Below are 22,634 nucleotides of genomic sequence, written 5' to 3'. Positions count from 1 at the left end.
AAAAGCAACTATTTCACAAAGTTATCCTGACCCTTCCATTGCTCACCTTCCAAATCACTGGCGACACAATGTACAGACATGCAGAGAGATGTTTATACGGATACGAGTTGCTAACAATAATTATGCAAGACATACTCAAGGACAAAATCTATATAAAACTCAATGTTCTACATTGCTTGAGGGGTGATTGATTCTTAATTGTGCTCTATGACAGCTGTAGTGGGAAAGGCAACTTTCCCGAACATGAGCGATGTTCATTTTTCAGTGTACAGACAGACTGTTCCTCCCATCAATTCCTGTGCCTTTATCTCGTGTGAGTAGACAAAAACACTTCACAGATCTCTTGTATATGTAGTGACGTTATTTTCAGTTCGTTGAGTGAGTATTTATTTTCAGTTGTTAAATAAGCCTGTATGTAAAAAAGCTAAACAGCTGGAGCTGTCATCTGTCTACCACACTGGGGAGCCTATCCTAAGTGTAACATGCTTTCAATGTGTATTCAACAATGTTGATTTCATTTTCTCCACTATCAGTGGCTGCAATACTTCTGTCAACATTATGGGTATTGAACGCATCACCCCAGCCTCAGCTCTTTCTACATCTGAACAGGCCCAGAAGCTTAAATTGCCTACCGTTGAACGCAAGTAGGTCGCCCATTTGTTATGGACCGTAAGATACAGTATTTCAACACAAGTCAAGCAATATACTCGTATTACAGCAGATTACTGTTTTAGATATGAACATGATTGGTTTTATTTCATCAGACACATTGGTATCCAACATGCAAGATATACTGTGGATGTGTGGGAAGTGCCTCCACTCAATGCAGCCCATTCCTGAATGACAGAGATTGAAGTAGTCACCAGTAAATTAGTTAATAGTGAGAGAAGTGTGCAATAATTTCATGGCCATTTATTAATTCACCACCAAGTGTTACAGCACAGTTATTTAACTTTGCAATATGGTGTCAACAATAGACAGCAGCAAGATGCCATATTTACCAGTCCAGTTCTTTTCCCACTGATACCTCGAACAACAGTGTAGTGATGGGGTGTCGCTCTCTGTGGACACCATAGCAGAGAGGCAGAGCGATTGCTCGCGTGGACCACAGGGATTTGCTGGATCTGTGGGCCAAACCACTGACATAGAGGGAAATGTACTGCAGCTGGTTCTGGTGATGCCAGTGCAGCCCAGCAGAACCTGCTTCTTAGCAAAAACTTCAATTATAGCTTCATCCTACAGCTGAAATTTTTTCTGGCCAGACAGAACAGACTGTTTCCGCAGTGGCTGTGAAAAATGCGACAGGATATGATAACAGCTGTATAATAATTCTACCAGTAACGTCCTGTCACATGGCAAGCAGCAGTGAGAAGAAAGTCCGTTTAACTTTTGAATATTCAATGAACCATTCAGCTTCACCATTGGACAGAGCATGAAAAGATGCCATAGTCCCATGGTAGATGCTGTTGGCAGCACAAAACTGTTCAAAATCGGCTGATGTGAACTGTGGTCTGTTGTTAAGACAATGAGCTCATGACTTTTCAAGACTAAAACCAGAAGATAAAGGCAAAACCAAACTTCAAGTAGTGATGAATGTCATGGGGGCAGCAAAAGGAAATTTACTGTATTTTTCTACCATCAACAAGCATCCTGTGTGACAGGATAGAACTTTCAATATGGGTGTGTTGTCGTGGTTCGAACAGTTGTGGTCACTCAAAAAAAAAAAGTGTTGCAGGCGAGCCGATTGATGCTCCAAACATTGTAACGAGAGGTCATTTGCTTGATTTGGGTATCCATTCCCTGCTAAGTACGGCGCATCTGGTTATTGGTGCCTTTCACTCTAGTCCTGTTGATAGTCTTCTCATGGAAGCAGGGATTCCCTTCTATGCATCAGACAGAGCCAACTCCTTGCTTCTTGTGCAATCGCCATTTGCCAATTCCCTGACCATCCTGTGTACCCTGTGCTCTTCGTCAAACAGTTGACAAAAATAACCATTTTTGGCAATGTTTCCACTCTTGGCCTGAAAACCAATCATCATGCCGTTTTGGACATCAGATAAATCGTTCTAATTCTTCACTACAATAATGAATCCACTGTTTTCCACGTCCCCCATCATACTTTATAAACCCTCCACAGTTCGAGTTGCCATCTGTGAAAGGCTATTGTATGTTGACGTGAAACATAGGCAGTGGTCACGTTAATATGAGTGGATCACGTACAACAACAACAACAACAACAACAACAACTTGATATTACTGTTGAAGTGTGCAATCTTGAAATATTTTTGGATGAACAAATGAATTAATTTAACATGTAACAAAAGGGGTCGGTCTGATAAACCTCGTACTTTGAGGGACCAATCGCTATATAAATTGTGGATTACATGCAGGAAATGGCCGTCAAATGTGATTTAGCAGCTGTAAAACTAAAAATTTGAGGTATTTGGAATGCGTAAATTAACTAAAACAATAAAGTTCTAAAATATTCGATGAGTGGTGAATCAGCAGATGGTACTTGCAAGCGAACTGTTGCCTGGTTTTCCATAGCTGGCAGCACTTTAACCCAACGTTTGTATATGTTGCTACAATACCTGTAAATTACAATTTGTTAGAAAATTCTGTGCTGGTTCACCTGGATTATATACAGGGTGTGTAGGCTTGCATCAACAGAGTTTGAGGAATAATAGATTACATACAGAGGATTATATTTCCTAACCAATGCATTACTTTTAACTTGTTTTATGAGCTACACACACGTTCTGAGACTGAATAACAGTGACAAGCATCTATGTGGGCTGGGTCTTTAATTCATGAGGTAGAAATCCATTTGCTCCATTTTAATCTTCCAAAACAATAGCACTAAGCATTGTAGACAACAAAACTTCATGTATATTTACAGCATTGCACCTAATGAGAACACAGATTCACATGTTTGTAAAACATATATTACTGAAATTAATACTTGCAGAAGTTTACAAGGTGCTGACAACTGAATCACATTTTACATGTCTCAAAGTTAAACAACAAATGACAGCCAAGTTGGTGCATCTTCATGTAGACTACATTTTTCCATATGAACATATGAGGAGGACAAGGTTGAGTTACTAATAATTTTGTAAACAAAAATCAGTTACAATGACTATGGATATATTCATACTACAATCAAAAAATATAGTTCCTATTTTTTTTGAAATTAAGTTCTTGTTCATAATCGAACATTTGCAAAATGAACAGTTTCTTTACATTATGTGTAATTATTTTACTTTAAATGAAAAGTTTCGCGTCAAGTTAGCTATGTTGTTTTGAGTAAAGTGAAAACTGAGATTGTGTAATAAATTTCCACTTAAAATGTTTAAATTCAGTTTTTGCTATCTCATTGTTTAGCATATTCAAATAATGTCTTTACAAGAAAACCCATTACTAATTGCATGTATGTTACAATTCTGTACTTTTGTTGAGTGTGCTTGTTGTAAATGAAATAGTATGATGATGATCTTTGTTGCTGTGTTAATGTATTGTGCAAAATCACAACCACAGTGTTGCTCACGGGATTAACAATTTCAAATAAAGTTTATCTTTTATTAACCCAAGTATATTGCATAATTCAGCTGTTAACATGTGTCTCAAGTGACTAAACAAAAACTGTATCAAATGGTAGAATTTGGGTTTGGCATTGAATACTTCAGTTTACATGTAGACTATTTCTCAATGCTTTACAAGCTGCATCACTTGGGAACCAGAGGTTGCTACACATAATATGTAGTACTGTGTCAGTCATTCTGTAGATGTATTACATTGAAACTAAGATGCTCCAGTTCAATGTGCTGGTTGGAACTAAGACAATAAACTATGATTACCAACCACACAATCTAAATGTTAGCAGAATACCTTTCCTGATGAGATTACCGGGATTCAAATGTGTGTTAATATAGTTCCAGACAGGTGTATTCTGGCTGCCTGCAGAACTGGGTCTTGCAAGGCCTGCATCATATGTGAATGACGTGTGTGGAAGGTAAACCATTCCACAAATTCCGTTTGAGGTACGAAATAGTCTCCCAGTGCCTGTGCATTCTGAAGGCGCGTCACTTGTAGATTGTACTCGTTTTAATGCTGGACTCATCTGATCATGCAGATTCAGGTTTTCCATGGTTTCCCTAAATCGCTCCAGGCAAATCTGGGATGATTTCTGTGACAGTGCACTGCTGATTTTCTTCCATGCAAGAATCCAAGTTTGTACTTTGTTTCAAATGAATTTGATGTTGATGGGACATTAAACCCAATCTTACTTTGTACTCATTTAATAACAATACAAACTGTTACATAACCAGTACTTCTAGCATGTTGCACAGCACAAACATGAGGAGAGCGCATTTCTGCACTTTCCTCCCATTGAATTCTAAAAAATTGAGTGTTACTACATGACACTTTCTTCTAAAAAGCTACACTCTCTCTCTCTCTCTCTCTCTCTCTCTCTCTCTCTCTCTCTCTCTCTCTCTCTCTTGCCTGAACAGTACTGTAGCTTACGCTGACCTTAGTGGCAATTTCAGCAACTTTTTTCCAGTGACTGTCTTCAGCAAGCTGACTAATAATGTGAATATTCTCCTCAGTCATGTTCATCCTCAGGTAGCATTAGTGAGCTGCATTCTCAGCTCTATATCATTCTGCGGAAATCTCTTTCAGATGGTTTTATGCCCCCTTTTGTGAGAAACGTGATTGATGTGTAACATAAGAAGTGACAGTACCGCTTGCTTTGACATTGCAATTCTGACTAAGTAAAAGGTGCCACAATGTTCTAGCTGTGCAGAAGAATTAGTGGAAACAAAAGCGACAAAGAGCAGAGATCACACCACTTTCAATTTACAAAAAGGCGTGAAGGGGAAAAATAGTCCTGTCTATATTTGAATCACAGTCGTATGTCGTATCTTAAATTGTCCCTTACTTCGCTGTAACACACACAATCGTGTAAGCAAGCTCAGATCATTCATAATCTGTACTGGATACACAACCCACATGTAAACTGTAATAATGAGTAATGCACTCTGAAGGTTTAGAAACAGAAAAACTAACAGTGAGTTCAGTGCACACGACGCCAATTATAAATAAATGATTGGTTGCAAAGGATAAATTCCTAACTAGAAAAATCTTCTGTATGTAACCACTCATTCTAAGTTTGTTGGCGAGGTCCTGAAACATTTTGCATTTTGGTAAGTTTGTATTGGTGTTGGCTCATTATAAACAAGAAACTTGCAATTTTAATCACGTCTATTGTTTGCTCAATTAAAATATCTAGACAGACATTTCTGCTTAAATATACAATGTGCATCAACCAGTTCTTGCTTTTTTGTGTAAATAGATATCAGACTTTTTTACGTTTCCTACTTAGTCAGGTGTTAGTTTACAATTAAGAGAAAATACCTTACATGCTCTTCTCTTTTTTTTTTTCCCCCAGTGTGTCAATACTGCGATATCATTTGCCGTGTAAGTTTCCACAGTGCTGAAAGTCATATTTTATGGTGTACTATATGAATATTACTTCACTTCTAGGCACACAGAGTGGTACTTGCATCATGTAGTGACTACTTTCGTGCCATGTTTACGGATGCAATGAGAGAGTCCCGCCAGAGTGAAATCTGTCTGAACGGTGTGACTGCAGCAGGAATGCGCCTATTACTGGACTATGCTTACACATCACGTCTGGCCCTCAACCTGGCAAACATTCAGGACGTGCTGTCGGCAGCAAGTCATGTTCAGGTTGTGGCAGTAGTTGAGGCATGTTCTAGTTATCTTCAGGTATGTCCTGTGCCACAGTAACATTCTCATCTTTTTGTTGTAATCACAACTAATTAATTAAAAATTTAGGCTACATGCTGGTGAAATTAACTGTTCAATGCTAGTTTAATGAAAATGTAAATATTTTGCATATTCTTGGGAGCTGGTAACTATAAAACAATGATGCCATATGCTTATTCTGTACAAAAGAGTTAGCAAATAAGTGACAATATTGTACTGTTCGCATCATGTGATACTATGATTTTGACTTCTTGCGGTAAATGATGCTTTCTTCTTTTTACTGTGTTTTGGGATGAAATGACCAAAAAGTGCTTGATTCACTTGCTTTTGTGAGTAGAATTCAAGCATGGTGCAAATACATTAATACAGTGGACTGGCATTCAAGAAGAATGAGTCTTCACAGCAAGGCCTCATCCTGTCTTTTGCCTGTCTTTGTCTGTATGAGCTAGTGTTCCATCTGTAATGGCCTTTGTGTGTTTCTAACCCCAATACTGTGAGTATAGTGTAGTTTTAATGCTGTAACAGGTGATGTCTTTTGTCTTTTTTCTTTCTTTCTTTCTTTCTTCTTCTTCTTCTTCTTCTTCTTCTTCTTCTTCTTCTTCTTCTTCTTCTTCTTCTTCAGCTACTGTACTAAAAGGACTTTATAAGATGATTGCTTTGTTAAATAACAGTACTTGGGAGGAATAAAAGTTTCTTGCCTTCTAACAGAAGGGGTTGCAGTGTGCCATTTTATAAACAAGTACGATAGATTCTTGCAGCATAGAAAGTTTAATGTGAGAGTAACTTACCAAACGAAAGCACTGGAATGTTGATAGACACACAAAATTCAAGCTTTCGCAACCGCGCGAATGTATACCTGTCCTTTTTGCCCTCTAAGGTAAGTCTTTCCGCTCCCGAGATTGGAATGACTCCTTACTCTCTCCCTTAAAACCCACATCCTTTCGTCTTTCCCTCCCCTTCCCTCTTTCCCGATGAAGCAACCGTTGGTTGCAAAAGCTTGAATTTTGTGTGTATGTTTGTGTTTGTTTGTGACTCTATCAACATGCCAGTGCTTTCATTTGGTAAGTTAAATAATCTTTGTTTTTAGATATATTTTTCCCTCGTGGAATGTTTCCCTCTATTTTTATAGCAATTTTAGCGTTAACACATCTGACATCATATTGTCACGAAGATTCCTTAGTTATTAATGGGTCACTTGTACGTATTTGTGAAGTTTTAATAGTAATAGCATTCAGAATTAACCACAGTTAGCTATCTTTTTATTTAAATTCTATCAGCAGAAATTATCTGCCTAACATTACTCTCACAAGACTAATGGAGTTTCTTTAGCTGTTGTAAGTGACTTAAATGTTTTCAAAACTTAGCACACAGTGCAATCTACAGGATGATTATAATTAAAATTTCAAATAGCTGTAGAAATAACACCACTGGACAGAATGACGTCAAATTGCAACAGAATGTCATCAGAGAAGGGAGAAAACATATGGCAGAAGAAAAATAAATAGTTACAAAATATAGCAATATATGGTGCTGTAAGCATCAGAATTTAATAGGGGTCGACTACAAATGACAAATGGATAGTACAACAATGCCTAAGGTGTACATTTGACAAACCGTATTGCTCAGTGCGGGTGGCTGTACAGGTGTGATATTATTCATTACGTAAGCCCATCCACCACAGCAAGGCCATATCTAGCGTTTCGTAGTGTCATGTAATGGAGGAGGTCAGTTTTTTTTTTATTACAGTTATTCCATTTATTATTCAGAAAGGTGTTGGTGCAGTTGCTGGCCCTGTGTAATCATGCTCATTTACACAATGGTACTTTGCTTGCAAGACTACCTCTGATTCTCAAGCACAACTACTACTTGCAGCTTCACTCCTCCATGGCTGGCTATCCTGTTTGTCTGTTGAGGCCCATACAACTCTGCATTTTTCCTGTAGTGTTTTTTACACTAGTTTGCTCGATGGTCTGACAGAAGCAGAAATCCAAACGTTCCCCTTTGATCAGGGTGTCGTTGCCGTCCATCAGTAGAGGCCTCCTTAGTGCCCACACACATTCTCATGTGTAACCTGTGGCAGGGATGCTCATGAGCACAATTGTCCGCCTTCTTCTCCCTGCTGTATCAACTGGACTGGCGACCATGCTACCATACCACCGCCTCCTGCTATTGTCTCATGTATCTTGATGAGTTGGCTGCCCAGGAGATTTGGGTGAAGGAAAAAGCACCTTATCAAGTTGCTCACAAGTTTTTGGCTAGTTGGAAACCCTGCAGTCTACCATCTAGTACCTACAGTACAGTTATTGATATCTCTTACTCCACGAAGTACATGACCATGCAGACATGCGACCTCAAATTCATGGTTGTGGGAACTCGAAGATCTCTTTGATGGTGTCGCCGTCTCGTACCCTCGCTCGGCCGACCTCCGTGTTGCTGGTGCACATTACCAGCCACTTTACTGCGCTCGACTCCGCAGGCTGACAGCAGAAAAATGCTGACACTCCTGTAGACCTCATGGAGAAGGATTGTCATTCCTCTGTCCCCTGAAGCAGCAAGTTTCCAAAGTGTGGCATTCAGCAGCCACCAAGGTGACATCCCTCCACTTTTCTTCGCCGTGACTCTCCTCCAATGGAATATTCGTGTTCTTCACTCCAACAAGGAGGATTTACAGCTGCTCTTATCATAGCATCAACTTGTTCTCTGCCTTCAGGAAACAAAATTGCTTTCTCATGACTGCTGTGACCTTTCACATTTCTTCTCAGTCTGTTTTGACCTCCTCCTCCTCCTCCTCCTCCTCCCCCCCCATGTGGAAATTGTGCTGCTCATAAGGGGTAATATTCTTAGTGAAACCATCTCCCTAATTGCTTGCCTTCAAGCTGTTGCAATTTGCCTTTTCCTTTTTCACTTGACTTTTTCCCTTTGTACAGTTTACATTCCTCCATCTTTTAGTGTCACCAGGGCAGATTTTCTACAGCTTATTGGGCACCCCTTTTTGCTGCTTGGCGACTTTAATGCACACCATCCCCTTTGGGGTTCTCCCAAAACCAGTCAGAGAGATACCTCCTTGGCTGGCCTCCATCAACAACTTAAACTTTTCTGCCTTGACACAGACTTTTAGACTCCATGCACACAAACTTACATCTGGACTTATCCTTCTGCAGTGCCCAACTTGCTCATCATCTCGAGTGGTCTGTTCTCCCTAACACATACTTTAGTTACCATTTCCTGTGTGCTATCTGTTTGCTGACTCCTACCCCACCTATGTCCACATCCAAATGGCAGCTTACTGAAGTCGACTGGAGGCTTTGCTCCTCCCTGGTGACCTTCAACAAACACCTTTTCCTCAGTTGTGACGACCAGGTGGAATACCTTACAAATGCCACAGAACTTTCCATTCCTCACACTTCCTCTTTACCATGCCATGTCCCAGTCTCTTGGTGGACTCAGGCATGCCATGACAAAATTTGCGCACAGAGACGTGCTCTCCATGTTTTTAACCATCATGATGGTGAATTGCATTTGTTACAAACTGTTGTGTGCTAGATGGATTTCATTTACTAGTTCTTTTAACAGTTCCACTCCCTCTTGGGTGAACCAACCTCCGATGACACTCTAGGACCAAGATCCATTCACAGATTTCCTCACTTACAGTAGCAGATGATGGCCTTGTGGAACCGATTACTGTCTCCAACCCCTTGGGCCACCATTTTGCGGAAACGGGCAGAGGCGGCTCATCAGTACCCTTCTCTTCTCAGAATCATGAGTGCTACTATGCCGCCTTTACTAAGAGAGAGGTAGATAACGCTCTCATTTCATCCCTATCCTCCACCCCAGGGCCAGTCAATGTTCACATTCAGATGTTCCATCACTTTTCTCTTGCACACAGGCACTTCTTAATACATACAACCACATCCAGATGAAGGGCATGTTTCCCAGACACTGGCGTGAAGCCACTGTCATACCCGTACCTAAGCCTGGTAAGGACAGACAACTTCTTTCTAGCTACTGTCCCATTTCTGTCACTAGCTGTGCTTGCAAGGAGATGGAACATATGATTCTGCTCAGCTAGTATGGCAGCTCGAGTCTCGCAATTTACAAACCACTGCATAGTGTGGGTTTAGAGCACAGTTTTCTGCAGTTGACCATCTAGTCACTTTGTCCACCCATGTCATGAATGGTTTTCTGCAGAAATATTAGGCTGTAGCCATGTTCTTTGAGTTGGAGAGAGCCTACAACACCTGCTGGATGACTGGTATCCACCAATGTGCTGTACATGTGGGGCTTCTGTGGCCACCTGCCCAGTTCCCTTCAGGCGTTTTTAAAAGACTGAGGTACGTGTGGGTTCTGCCTTGTCGGATACCTTTAGCTCAGGATTCCATCTGAGTAGCATCCACTTTGCTATCACCACTAACCAGATAACGACTCTTCTCCTGCTGGGCATCTCTGGCTCCCTTTTCATTAATGATTTTGCAATCTATTGCAGTTCTCCATGGAGTTGTCTCATTGAGCAGTGTCTTCTGCAATGTCTTGATCTTCTTTACTCCTGGAGCATCGACAGTGGTGTTCATTTCTCCACTGTCAAAACCATTTGTATGAATTTCTGGCGGTGCAATTGGTTTCTTCCACAGTGCTTATATCTTGGCCATGGCCCTGTTGCTCTTTCGTTTGTTGAAACAACGAAATTCCTGCAGCTCATGCTCAATAGAAACTTTCTTGGTCCTCCCGCGTGTAATAACTGGCAGCCCGCTGTATGTTGTCTCTCAGCAACCTACTTGACCTCAGTGTTACTTCCCGTCGTGTAGATCGAACCACCCTCCTCAGTTTGTACTGGTCCTTTGCCCATTCGAAACGTGACTATGGCTGCTTTGTTTATGCGTCTGCACATCCATTCCTCTTATGGTGTCTTAACACTATCCACCATTGTCGTGTCCGTTTGGCCACTGGCACCTTTTACTCTAGTCTGATTGAGAGTCTGTATGCTGAATCTGTTGAACTACCACTGTCCTACTGGCGTGACTTTCTCCTCAGCAGGTATGTCTGCCATGCGTGCCTTCTTAAATGACTCCTTTGATCACCAGTATGGGGCATGTCCCTCTTCTCTACGTCCTGGAATTCGCTTTTGGCTCCTGCTCCGGCAGCTTAATTTCATGCTATCTGCAACTTTCCTGGTGGGTGTGACCCCCTCACTACCCTGGCTTCATGTGGCGGCATGTGTTCACCTTGTCCTTCATTCACTTCCTAAGGACACTACTCCAGCCTCACTCTATTACCTTCAGTTTGATGGTCTTTGCAAGGAATTTCACCATGGTACCTTTGTGTATACTGATGACTCTCGGACTTACCGTAGTGTCAGGTGTGCCTTCGTTGTTGGCACTGACATTTTTCGGTATCGGCTCCCGAAACAGTGCTCAGTATTTACAGCTGTGCTCTTTGCCCTGTATCAGGGCACCCTGTACATCCAGAAACACAGGCTTTTCAATTGTGTCATCTGCACAGACTCTCTCTGCTCTTCAAAGCCTATGCATGCTGCACAATGCCCATGCCTTAGTGCAATGGGTCCAGGAAAGCAGTCACTTGCTCATTCTTGGTGGAGCCATTGTGATGTTTATGTGGGTTCGTGGTCATGTTAGTCTGACAGGAAATGAGTCTGCTGATGCTGCTGCCAAGGCTGCAGTCGTCGTACTTCAGCTGGCTCATTCTTGTCATACTTCAGCTGGCTCAGATGAAATCTGTGTTGTCCTGTGTCAGCAGGTGGTGTCGCTTTGGCATCACCACTGGTCCTCCTTTCATGGGAATGAGCTCCGGGCTATTAAGCCTCTCACAGCGGCTTGGATGATCTTTCAACCCTCTAGCCACAAGGAGATCATTTTAACAAGGTTGCGTATTGGGCACTGTCTCTTTAGCCATTGCCATTTGTTCAGAGGTGCTCCCCTGCTGCTTAATGCACATTGCACCCTACTTTTAACTGTCCACCATTTCCTGACAGAATCCCCTTTTTTTAAATTGCTTATATTCCCATGTGTGTGTCATTTGAGTTATTGGCTGTTTTAGCAAATGGCGCGCTGGCTGTCGACTGTGTTTTACTTTTTATCCATTGTAGCAATATGGTGAAGGACATTTAATTTTTAGTTCTTGACATCCATTTCTCTATGGTGTATTTTATAGACCTTTCTCCACATGCCTGTTTTTAGCTTTCTTCTCTTATGTCGATTGGGATTGACATGTGGTCATTTTTAACTCTTCTGTCTTTGTGTTCTATAGCTCTGGCATGGACGTGTATAACCCTAGTTGTCTTTCTGCCCTGAAACAAAACAAAACTAAACTTTGACTTCTCTCATTGCCTTCCTGTTCGCTTTGACCTTTACCTTGAGGATTGCATTCCATCTCAAGGGGAGTCATACTGCTCATTTGGGATACATCAAGAGCTAAACCCTGAGCTGCAAGCTGTTGCAGTCCACATTTTCCTTCCTCGTTTCACCTTTTCATGTCTACATCCCTTCCTCATTTGCTGTCACCAGGCAGACTTAATCCAACTTGTTGGTCAGCTCCCTTATCTCCTTTTGCTGCTCTGTAACTTCTAATGCTCACCATCTGCTTTGGGGCGCTTAAAGAACTTGTCGGAGAGGTTCCCTCGTGGCCGACCATCTCGCTCAACTCAACCTCATCTGTCTTAAACACTGGATCACTCATGTTCCTTTCACACTCCACACGCACATCTATTACCACTTGGACCACTCATTCTACACTGCCAAGCTCGCCTGTAATTCTAGTAATCCCTTCTCTCTTCATACATACTCAAGTGATCATTTCCTGTGCACTATCCGTTTGCCGACTCTTATCCCACCTGGGTGTCAACCCAATTGGCAGCTTTCTAAGGATGACTGGAGGCTTTACGCTTCCCTGATGACCTTTGATGAACATCAATCAGTTCTCCAGTTGTGATGACCAGGTAGAGTACCTTTTGAACATTATCCTTTGCACCTCACAATGTTCCTTACCTCAGTCTACTTCTTTACCACACTATGCCCTGTTCCCCTGGTGTACTGAGGTGTGCCGTGACACAATTCTCACACGGAAATGTGCTCTCTACGTTTTAACCATTATCCTACAATGGTAAACTGTATTTGTTGTAAAGAACTGCTTGCGCAGTACCGTTGGGTTCTACGGAATAGCGAAACAGCTTACTGGATTCCCTTTTCTAGTTCCTTTAATAGTTTCACTCCCTCTTCCATTGTGGGGCAACATCTGTCAGCTCTCTGGGAATGAAGTTCATTCCCCAGTTTCAGGCCTGACCATAGCAGATGTCATTGTGAATCCTATTGCTATCTCCAACATCTTGGACCACTATTTTGCAGAGATTTCAAGCTCCACCGCTATCACACTGCCTTCCTCCCTCAGAAACAATTTGACGAGGCTCAAGTGATTTCCTTCTCCTCTCAGAAATGTGAATGCTAGACTGCTGTCTTCACAATGACTGAGCCTGACCATGCTGTCACCTCATCCCGATGTTCTACCCAGGGCTGGACTATGTTCACTTTCAGATTTTGCTGACCGTGTCTCTTGTGGGCAGGCACTTTCTCCTTTGTACGTAGAATCGCAGGGGGCACATTTCCCAGATGCTTACATGAAGGTATGGTCATATCCACACCTAAGCCCAGTAAGGACAAATAACCTCCCTTCTAGCTACCACCCCATCTTTTTCACAAGTTGTGTTGATGAACATCAGTCAGTTACTAACCACTGTACAATGTGAATTCCAAGAACATCGTTCTGTCATTCACCATGTTTTTAAACTGTCAACCAGTGTCACAAATGCTTTTCCGTGGAGGCTGTGACTTTTGATTTGGAGGAAGCCTAAGACACCTGCTGGAGGACTGGTATCCTCAGTACTCCAGTAATTGGGCTTTGAAGGCTGCCTACCCCATTTCCTTAAGGAATTTTTACAAGACCAAATTTGCAAGATACGTGTGTTTCAGCCTTGTCTGATACCTCTATGCAGAAGAACGGGTGTCCCTCAAGGTTCCGTCCTGCTTGTCTCTGCTACAGCCATTGACCCTATTATGGACTCCCTTGTTATCAATGGCTTTGCGGTCTATTGCAGTTCTCCATGGACTTGTCTCCTGGAGTGGCATCTTTACTTGTGGAGCTTTGACAATAGCTGTTGCTTTTCCACTGACAAAACTGTTCATATGAATTTCTGGTGGCGCAATTGGTTTCTTCCACTGTATTTATATCTTGGGCCTATTGCTCTTCTGTTGGCTGAAACTATGAAATTCCTGAGGCTCGTGCTTGATAGAAAAGTTTCTTGGTCCTTACATGTCTTACCTGGCTGCATGCTATATCCTGCCTCTTAGTGTCCTACATGTTGTAAGTGGTACTTCCTGGGGACCACCCTTCTCCATTTATGCCAATACCTGTCCTTTTGCAGTTCGACTATGGGTGTTTCGTTTATTTCTCTGCACATTCGTCCATGTTACGGTGACGTAACACAATGCACCATCGCGGAATACATTTGGCCAGAGGTGCCTTTTACTGTGCCCGTTTGAGAGTTTCTATGTAGAAGCTGCCGAACTCCCACTGTCATAATAGCATGATGCCCTCATCAGTGAATATGCTTGCCATTTCTTTTTCATGCCCATCCACCTATCCTATGCCCCCTTTTCCGATGACTCCCTTGACCACCAGTACGGAGCATGCCCTACTTTGTTACCTCTCAGATATTGTTTTTTTCTACTGCTCCAGCAGCTTAACTTAATGTTACCTGTCACATTCCTGGTAGGTGTGAACCTTTCACCGCTTTGGCTTCATGAGGTGGACCACGTTCATCTCGGATTTCATTTGCTTCTCATGGACACTATTCTGGATTAGATTCATCACTGTAAGTTTCTTGATCTTTGCACGCATCTCAGCAATAGCACCATCATGTATGCTGATGGCTCTAAGACTGACTGTGGTTTCCTGTGCGCGCCTTCTTCATTGGCACTGACCATTTTCGGTATTGGCTTCCAGAAAACTGCTTGATTTTTACAGCAGAACTCTTTGCCCTCTATCTGGCCACCCAGCACACCAGTGGCAAACGTTTTTAAATTCTGCAATGTGTTCAGATTCTCTTAGTGCCCATGGAGAGCTTGTGTGCTGTACATAGTCCATCCCTTAGTGCAACAGGTCCAAGAAAGCTTCCACTTGCTTGCTGTTGAGGGAGCTACCGTGATATTAATGTGGTTTCCTGGTCACATAGGTCTGATGGGACAGGAGGTTGCTGACACTGTTGCCATGGCTGCAGTCCTCCGACCTTGACCTACTAGCTCTTCTTTCCTTCAGATGATCTCTGTGTTGCTGTCTGATGGCAGATGGTGTCACTTTGGCATCACCACTAGTCTTGTCTTCCGGGAACAAACACCAAGAAATTAAACCTCTCCAAATGTCTTGGCCAATCTCCTTTTGGCCCTCTTGTCATGAGGACTGCTCAGCAGTGTGGGATCCGTACCAGATAGGGTTTATAGAAGAGACAGAGAAGATCCAATGGAGAACAGCACGCTTCGTTACAGGATCATTAAATAATCGCGAAAGCGTTACGGAGATGATAGATAAACTCCAGTGGAAGAGTCTGCAGGAGAGACGCTCAGTAGCTCGGTACGGGCTTTTGTTAAAGTTTCGAGAACATACCTTCACCGAAGAGTCAAGCAGTATATTGCTCCCTCCTACGTATATCTCGCGAAGAGACCATGAAGATAAAATCAGATAGATTAGAGCCCACACAGAAGCATACCGACAGTCCTTCTTTCCATGAACACTAAGAGACTGGAATAGAAGGGAGAACCGACAGAGGTACTCAGGGTACCCTCCGCCACACACCGTCCGGTGGCTTGTGGAGTATGGATGTAGATGTAGATGTAGAGGACATCATTTTAGCTAGGTTGCATATTGGGCACTGTCATTTTAGCCATAGGCACTTGTTACGTGGTGATCCTGCACCACTTTGAACATTGCCATAAATCTTTGACGGTTCGCCATTTCATGACCCAATGTCCCTTATTTAACCGCATAGGTTCCAATATGCATTTGCCATCTGACTTATTGACCACTTTGGTAAACAACACATGGGCTGTTGATCATGTGTTCCTTTTTATCCATCATAGCAATTAGGTAAAGGACATTTGATCTTAGGTTATGGACCTCCACTGTCTCTACGGCATATTTTGTGGACCCCTCTCCAAGGGGACGTCCTTGTTTTTAGCTCTCTTTGGTTGGGTAGATTGTGCTTAGCATATAGTCACTTTTAACTTCTTTTACATGTTGGTGTTCTAAGGTTATGACATTAGTTTTTTTTTGTGCCCTAAAATAAATAAATAAAAATAAATACAGGCTCACAGAGATCAAGCAACAAGCCCAGTCAGCCATACATCTCTTTGAATCTCAAGTAATTTTCTTCAAAAAAAAAATTGTATTTGTATTTCTTTTTAGACTAAATGGTCATAATGTAGTCAACACTTCCTGCATTAAATTTTCTACAGTCAAAACTACATAGTGTGTTTTAATATTTTCCTTTCTCTTGAAAGACTTCTCAAATGATTATTTCACAGTTAACTCTAGTCGTGGTTTAATAAGACATCACAGAGCAGCAATTTATTTTAAGTAATAAGTCAAGAATCTAATTTTCTTTTAGGAATTGTAGCTTTATCATATTTCTTCTTTTAATATCCAGCACAGCCATTTTGTTGTAAATGTAAAAGTGCCATCAAAGATTTAAGTTTCTGCTGATGGGCAGTAATTACCAACAAAACGGGCAGACAAAGAATGTAGGTGCCACCACCACTTTGGTCCATACCAGAATAAAATTAGAATTTCTTCAGGTATTGGCAATAAATGACCAATCAAAGATCCCTAGTTGAAATGGCCGTTTGATATTGTTAGATCACAAGTAACAGCTTTGCTGTACAGAAGTCTTCAGTAATGGTTCCTTTAAAAAAATGTAGTCTGTATCTTTCACTATCAGGGCAGGTATTTACAAACTTGTGGAAAAATCCTGCTCTCAGAGCTATTGTTAGTCACCTTAAGTACAATGCTCTTGAGTCAATACATTGCTCAAGGCCAAAAGACACTCTTATACACAACCACCAAACAGCAACAACTCAATCTGTAGAGTGTGCCATACAATAATGAAACTAGTCATAACTCAATAACCTCTTATTGTGCCATTGCAATACTTCACAAAAGAATGTGGATCCTAGTTGGCTATCACAAATCACCATCTCACAACTACAGTCGTTGAATGTTGTTCCTTACAGTCCATAAACATACTTCCCTACCAATAAATAATTACACAAGCCCATTAAACATAAATGTACTACTAAGAAGTTTCATCATATGGAATGTTAGATGAAACCTAACTCTGTCATCCACAAAACTGGAAACCAGTTTTTCAAAGATTTATCATGGAAGGATATGAGAAGCAGTGTGTACCATTAGTAGTGTCTTCCATTGAAGACTTACCACACTCTTACAGCTCGCTCCCGACAATTACCTTACCAAGAACTATTTCTTCAGAGCTTGAGCTGAATTCTCAATCAGCTGAAATCACACTGCCTATCTACGCCATGTTAAAATGGATTGGAACTATTAGTTTTGACAAACATACAACACCACTATTCCATTTAACATATTGTTGATTAAGGCTGTCAGCTGCATTCTCAGTGGCCAGCTCTGCAGTGAGCTGTAACTTCCTTGGCCGTGGGGTGACAGCTTGAAGCACACAACAACAACTTTCATACATGCATGTACTTCCTCAGCTTTGTGAAATCTATGACAGAATTACAATACACATGTTTGAAAACTTGTACAAGCATTGTTTTTTACATTTATTTGAAAATTAAACCAATTTCCAGATGCTAATTCACTAAGTAAAGGTAACAATGCCATCTAGTCAATGCACAGATGCAGATTTCATGATTGCCTTGGATCTGGCACTATATTTAGCCTGACTTAAATTGTGCTAGCTGCATATGGTACTTCCATTATGATTTCACCAGTGAAAATATACTGAATGATGAAAGTTTTGCAGTTTCCTTGTAGTTCCCATTTACAAGATATTGTACAGTGACTTTATATTTCACATTGAAGAACTATGTCCTGGCTGACATCACTGTTGTACCTCCTGTCAACTAGGTCTCCTTTCAAGTTTTACTTGGTCAAAAACTTCATATGTTTAGATTTTCTGCCCCCAGATTGGACCAAAAAATTAGCAGATCTTATTAAAAAAACTGTTTTGCATAGTTTGTAAATTACATTGTGCAATATTCTTATAAACACTCGTACATGTAATAATCATATTTAAATAGTTATTTTTCTTTGTACAGACTCAGCTTGATTTGGAGAACTGCGTGGACATAGCAACCATTGCTGAAACTTACTCGCTCTCACAACTGAGGCGTCGTGTGTATCGGTTCATGAGCAGTCATCTCCGTGAGTTTTCACGAACTCAAGACTTCCAGAGGTTATCCCCTATGCAACTGGAATATCTTCTGGGCTGTGATTTTCCTGTAGACTGCCCTGAAGCTGAGGTTTGTCCACATGACTATATATTTGGAAGTATGCAAACTGATACTTTTTAAAAATAGTAACTTTCGTTTATATAGACTTGGAATTATTGGTTAAAATGAGTTCTGGATTGTGTTCAATACAAGCAGATGAAATCGGTAGATTGAACAGTGCTCTGAAGTATTTTAAAGGCTCTTACTGCAAATATTGAGAAGAGACAATGGGAGGAAGATAGATAAGCAAAGCCAAAGTGAAGTATTAAATAGAAGGAAATGAAAAAGCCTGACAGAAGGCAGACACAATGCAACAGATGCATAAGCTATTGACCCTTTGATGCTCAGAGTAATGTGCAAGAAGCATTAACAATATGCTGAAGGTAAAAAGCTGATTAAAAGTTATGAGTAATACTCATAAACAAAGGCAAATAAATATTGAAGAGAAATAAGAGATGAGGTGAGTTGCACAAAAGAGGTGGGAAATCTGTATAGATGAGCCACTTCCTGTGATCGACAATGTAATTGGATAGATAAAAAAATCTACTCATCAAGTGGCAGCACTAGAGCACACACATAAACGGAGGTTAAACATATGCAAGCGTCTGAAGCCAGTGGCTGATTCTTCCAGCAGGGTTGAAATGTTAGTGAAGGTCTATACCAGCTGTCTTGACACCTCTTCATACAGCATCTCCCATAAAGATCCCAGCACTGTGATTCAGACTGACCTGCAGTCCCTCCTTAAAACCTCAGGCTCCTCACAAAGACTAATCCACAGAACTTCTGACTCCACCAAAATCATGCACTTCCAACTTACAAACCCAACCGTAGTTGCTGGCTTCAAAACACCCACCAAACACATATCTGCCTTAGTTGATCAGCACTTGCAACCCATAGCTCAAAGACTTCCCACCTATATTAAAGGAACCCACAGTTCCCTACCTCACCTGAAATACGTGCCTGTCCCACTCCCACCATACACCTTGCTTATCGCCATTGATTCCACCACCCTCTATAACAACATCCCCCACATACATGGTCAGTCTGCTGCTGAACATTTTCTCAGGCGGTACCACCTGATTCCAAATCTACGACCTCCTTCCTGCTCACCTTAAACAACTTTATACTTGCGAACAACTACTTCACCTTTGAGGTGCAAGTAGATCAGGGGTGTGGCTGTGGGAACCAGGTTGGATCCTTCTAATGCCAACCTTTTCATGGGTTGCTCAGAGGGGGCCCTTCCTGGGATTCGTAAGGCTTCAGCCTCTGGTTTGGTTTAGGTACATTGATGAGATCTTTACCATATGGACTCGTGGTGAGGCTGACCTGTTAAAATTCCTGGACTCTGCAAATACTTTCTCTCAGTTAAATTTCACATGGCCCTATTCCAAATCTCATGCCACTTTTTTTCATGGTGCTCTCATCCTCACCGTTAACCAGTACACACTTCTGTCCACAAAAACATACTAACAAACAATAGTACTTACATTTCGGCAGGTGCCATCCTCATCTCAGCCTTCACGGGACATAATTACCCTACCAGTCTAGTTCGAAAGCAGATTGCCCAGGCTGCCACAGCCAATCCTGGTACTGCTGATCCCTCCAAAACACAATTTTGGGGCACACCAATTGTCACTCAGTATTATCATGGTCTTGAATGTATTAATCAGCTACTTCGATAAGGCCATGTCTTCTTAAAATCATGCCGTGAAATGAGATCCATTTTGTCTGAGATTTTTCCCACCACACCTAGACTTTTCGTCACCATTCCAATCTCCACATTACGCTTGGCAGCCCTTGTGCTCCTTCTGCACCCATCTTCCTACCCCGTGGCTCTCTCCCCCAGTGACCATCCCCAATGCAAGACTTTCCCTATGCTCCCTCCTGCGACCACCTATACTAGCCCTGTAACTGACAAAACATGTACTATCAAAGGGAGTGGCACCTGTGAAACGACAAATCATATACGAGCTATTATGTAGACACTGTTCGGCCTCTTACATCGGCGTGACTGTCACCAAGTTAGCAGATAGGATGCATGGGCATAGGCAGAGGGTGTATACCGGTACACAAAATATCCTGTCGCAGAGCACGCTCTACAACATGACAGTTGTTGTCTTGTTGCCTGTTTCACCCTGTATGCCATCTGGATTTTCCCTCCAGACACCAGTTTCTCAGAACTCTACAGGTGGGAACTAGTGCTATAACATGTTCTTGGCTCTTACCACCTACCTAGCTTTAATTTACATTAATTCCTTCCGCCTCAGTATTTCTTCAGAGTACCTACTCCTTTCTTCATTCCATTTTAATTTAATTAGTCTTTCATTTTCTGACGTGTGCATGTTTCGCTTTCCTCTTCTCACATCTGTTACACACAATGCACTTCGCTTTTCACTCTTGCACCACGTTTATGTAACTTGTGCACAATGTTTTTGTTGTAATCTGTCTTACATATTACCCTGTCTTCCACCCTTAAACTCTCATGTTTTCAAATTTTGTCTGGCGCAGTTCCCAACAATCAATCTTTTCATGTCATCCCGTCTGGTAAATCTCCCCTGAACTGAATTCTGGGTGACTGTTCCAAAATCTGTCCCTTTTCCTAAATCTCTCCAATCCTTCTCCTTCACCCCTCTTCCTTCTCTTTCAACCCTTCTGCCAGGAGGATGATACACTGGCTCCGAGAGATTGTATAAGTATAATTTCTTTTCGTGTATGCATTGCCCTGCCGCTTTGTATCCAATTAAATTACATCATAAAAAATTGATTATTTTTGTTGTTACGCTTCCTGTGATCTGATAGTTGTGCAAGAACTGTACGAAATTCTGTGTCAGCATCTCAATAAATTCAGAGTAGGTACAAGCAAGCTTGAGTCTCATCCTTTATGAAATGGGTATTGCCTTGTGGCATGAAGTATGTCATAGCAGATGTCAGCACCTTTTCACCTTGATTGTTACAGGAAAATTTATGAAATACTTTAATATGAATTAGGGGGCATTATTTTAATGACAAAATGTCCACTGGTTCTTGACACTATAATGGTGTGTGTGTGTGTGTGTGTGTGTGTGTGTGTGTGTGTGTGTGTGTGTGTGTGTGTGTGTGTGTGTGTGTGTGTGTGTGAGAGAGAGAGAGAGAGAGAGAGAGAGAGAGAGAGAGAGAGAGAGTAATCATGTAGTCTGTCTAAAAGAGTGACAATGATTGAATTGCATACCTTTCCAGCATCACTGATAACAAATCTGCCTTTTCTAAGCAAAAACCCTGGTCTCCTTTGAATGGATATTGCTGCTTTACAATTCATTCTTGCAAAACAAGCCAAATCCTTTTGCCAATCAGGTAAAAATACTTGTAAATTGCACCTGCTGTGATCTGTGTTCACTACCTGGAGATGCCATCTCCTTTCATTATTCTGAAATTTTTTGATAACCATACAAAGAAACACATTGTTCATGCTGCTAGATAAACCAGTCACCGTATGCCAATTTCATCAGTTTGCATGCTTATTTTATATATATCACACATCTCAAATAGAATTAATTTTGGGAATTTCTCCATTCTGTATAGTATGACAACATCTCCCTTTGGGGAAATTACGTGAATTGGTCATCATATGTGATGCTGAACTACATGCAGTGTGAAGTACCTTGGTGCCCATGAGATGATAAGACAGTACTTTTGCTGTCAGAATCACTATCAAAACATATGGACACATTACATATTTATGTAAGTTTCTGATCATACATAATTATAGTGTTATAGAACTGAATGTAACTACCAAATAGGAAAAACTCATCACTGTAAATGTTCATAAAAATGAGCCCTACTAAGGAAAAGGTGGCACTGCTGGTTGTGTAACAATTATTTCACTTACGTGTAGCAAGATAATGAAGTTGTAAGATGAGCCCAAAATTAGTGGTAATTACTGGGGTAATAAAGGTGAACTGAGACTGATTTTCCACTTTCAGGTAATTGTCAATCTGCTTGAATGTTTAGACTTTCCTCGTAATAGCCCTTTTCTAATTAGATGCTGTTCCTACAGGTGTTGCAACGCTTTGAACTCGTGATATGCAACACTTTATTTCTTCCTTTCATCATGCCTGATACTTTCTAGAGATACTTCTGAGATTATTTTGCCACATATACGTACGTACAAAATTGTTTGCCACAGGACTAGCAGAATTTCTGTAAATAGCCTATTCACATAAGAGTGGGACTGCTTTGGAAATAAAATGATGATGAGTGTAATCTTAATACCTGTCTTTGTTGATCATTTGTATCAAAGGAAAATTCATTTCAAAAAATTACAAAATTATGACATAG

At 41.3% G+C, this 22,634-nt stretch overlaps 1 protein-coding gene across 5 annotated transcripts in view; it reads left to right on the top strand.

Annotated features, from left to right (window-relative positions):
- Nucleotides 1–22,634, top strand: part of LOC126341299 (kelch-like protein 26) — a 272,243-nt gene that overhangs the window by 223,674 nt on the left and 25,935 nt on the right. For all 5 annotated transcript variants that reach the window (XM_050001763.1, XM_050001765.1, XM_050001764.1 and 2 more), the window contains exons 4-5: nt 5,545–5,790; nt 18,147–18,350. In XM_050001763.1, coding sequence (XP_049857720.1) covers nt 5,545–5,790; nt 18,147–18,350 — 450 coding nt within the window. The remainder of the gene's footprint in view (nt 1–5,544; nt 5,791–18,146; nt 18,351–22,634) is intronic.

The sequence above is a fragment of the Schistocerca gregaria genome, chromosome 1 (genome assembly GCF_023897955.1).
Source record: "Schistocerca gregaria isolate iqSchGreg1 chromosome 1, iqSchGreg1.2, whole genome shotgun sequence".
Classification (NCBI taxonomy): Eukaryota; Metazoa; Arthropoda; class Insecta; order Orthoptera; family Acrididae; genus Schistocerca; species Schistocerca gregaria.
The sequence above is the reverse complement of the archived record's forward strand: the minus strand, read 5'-3'. Positions and strand labels throughout refer to the sequence as shown.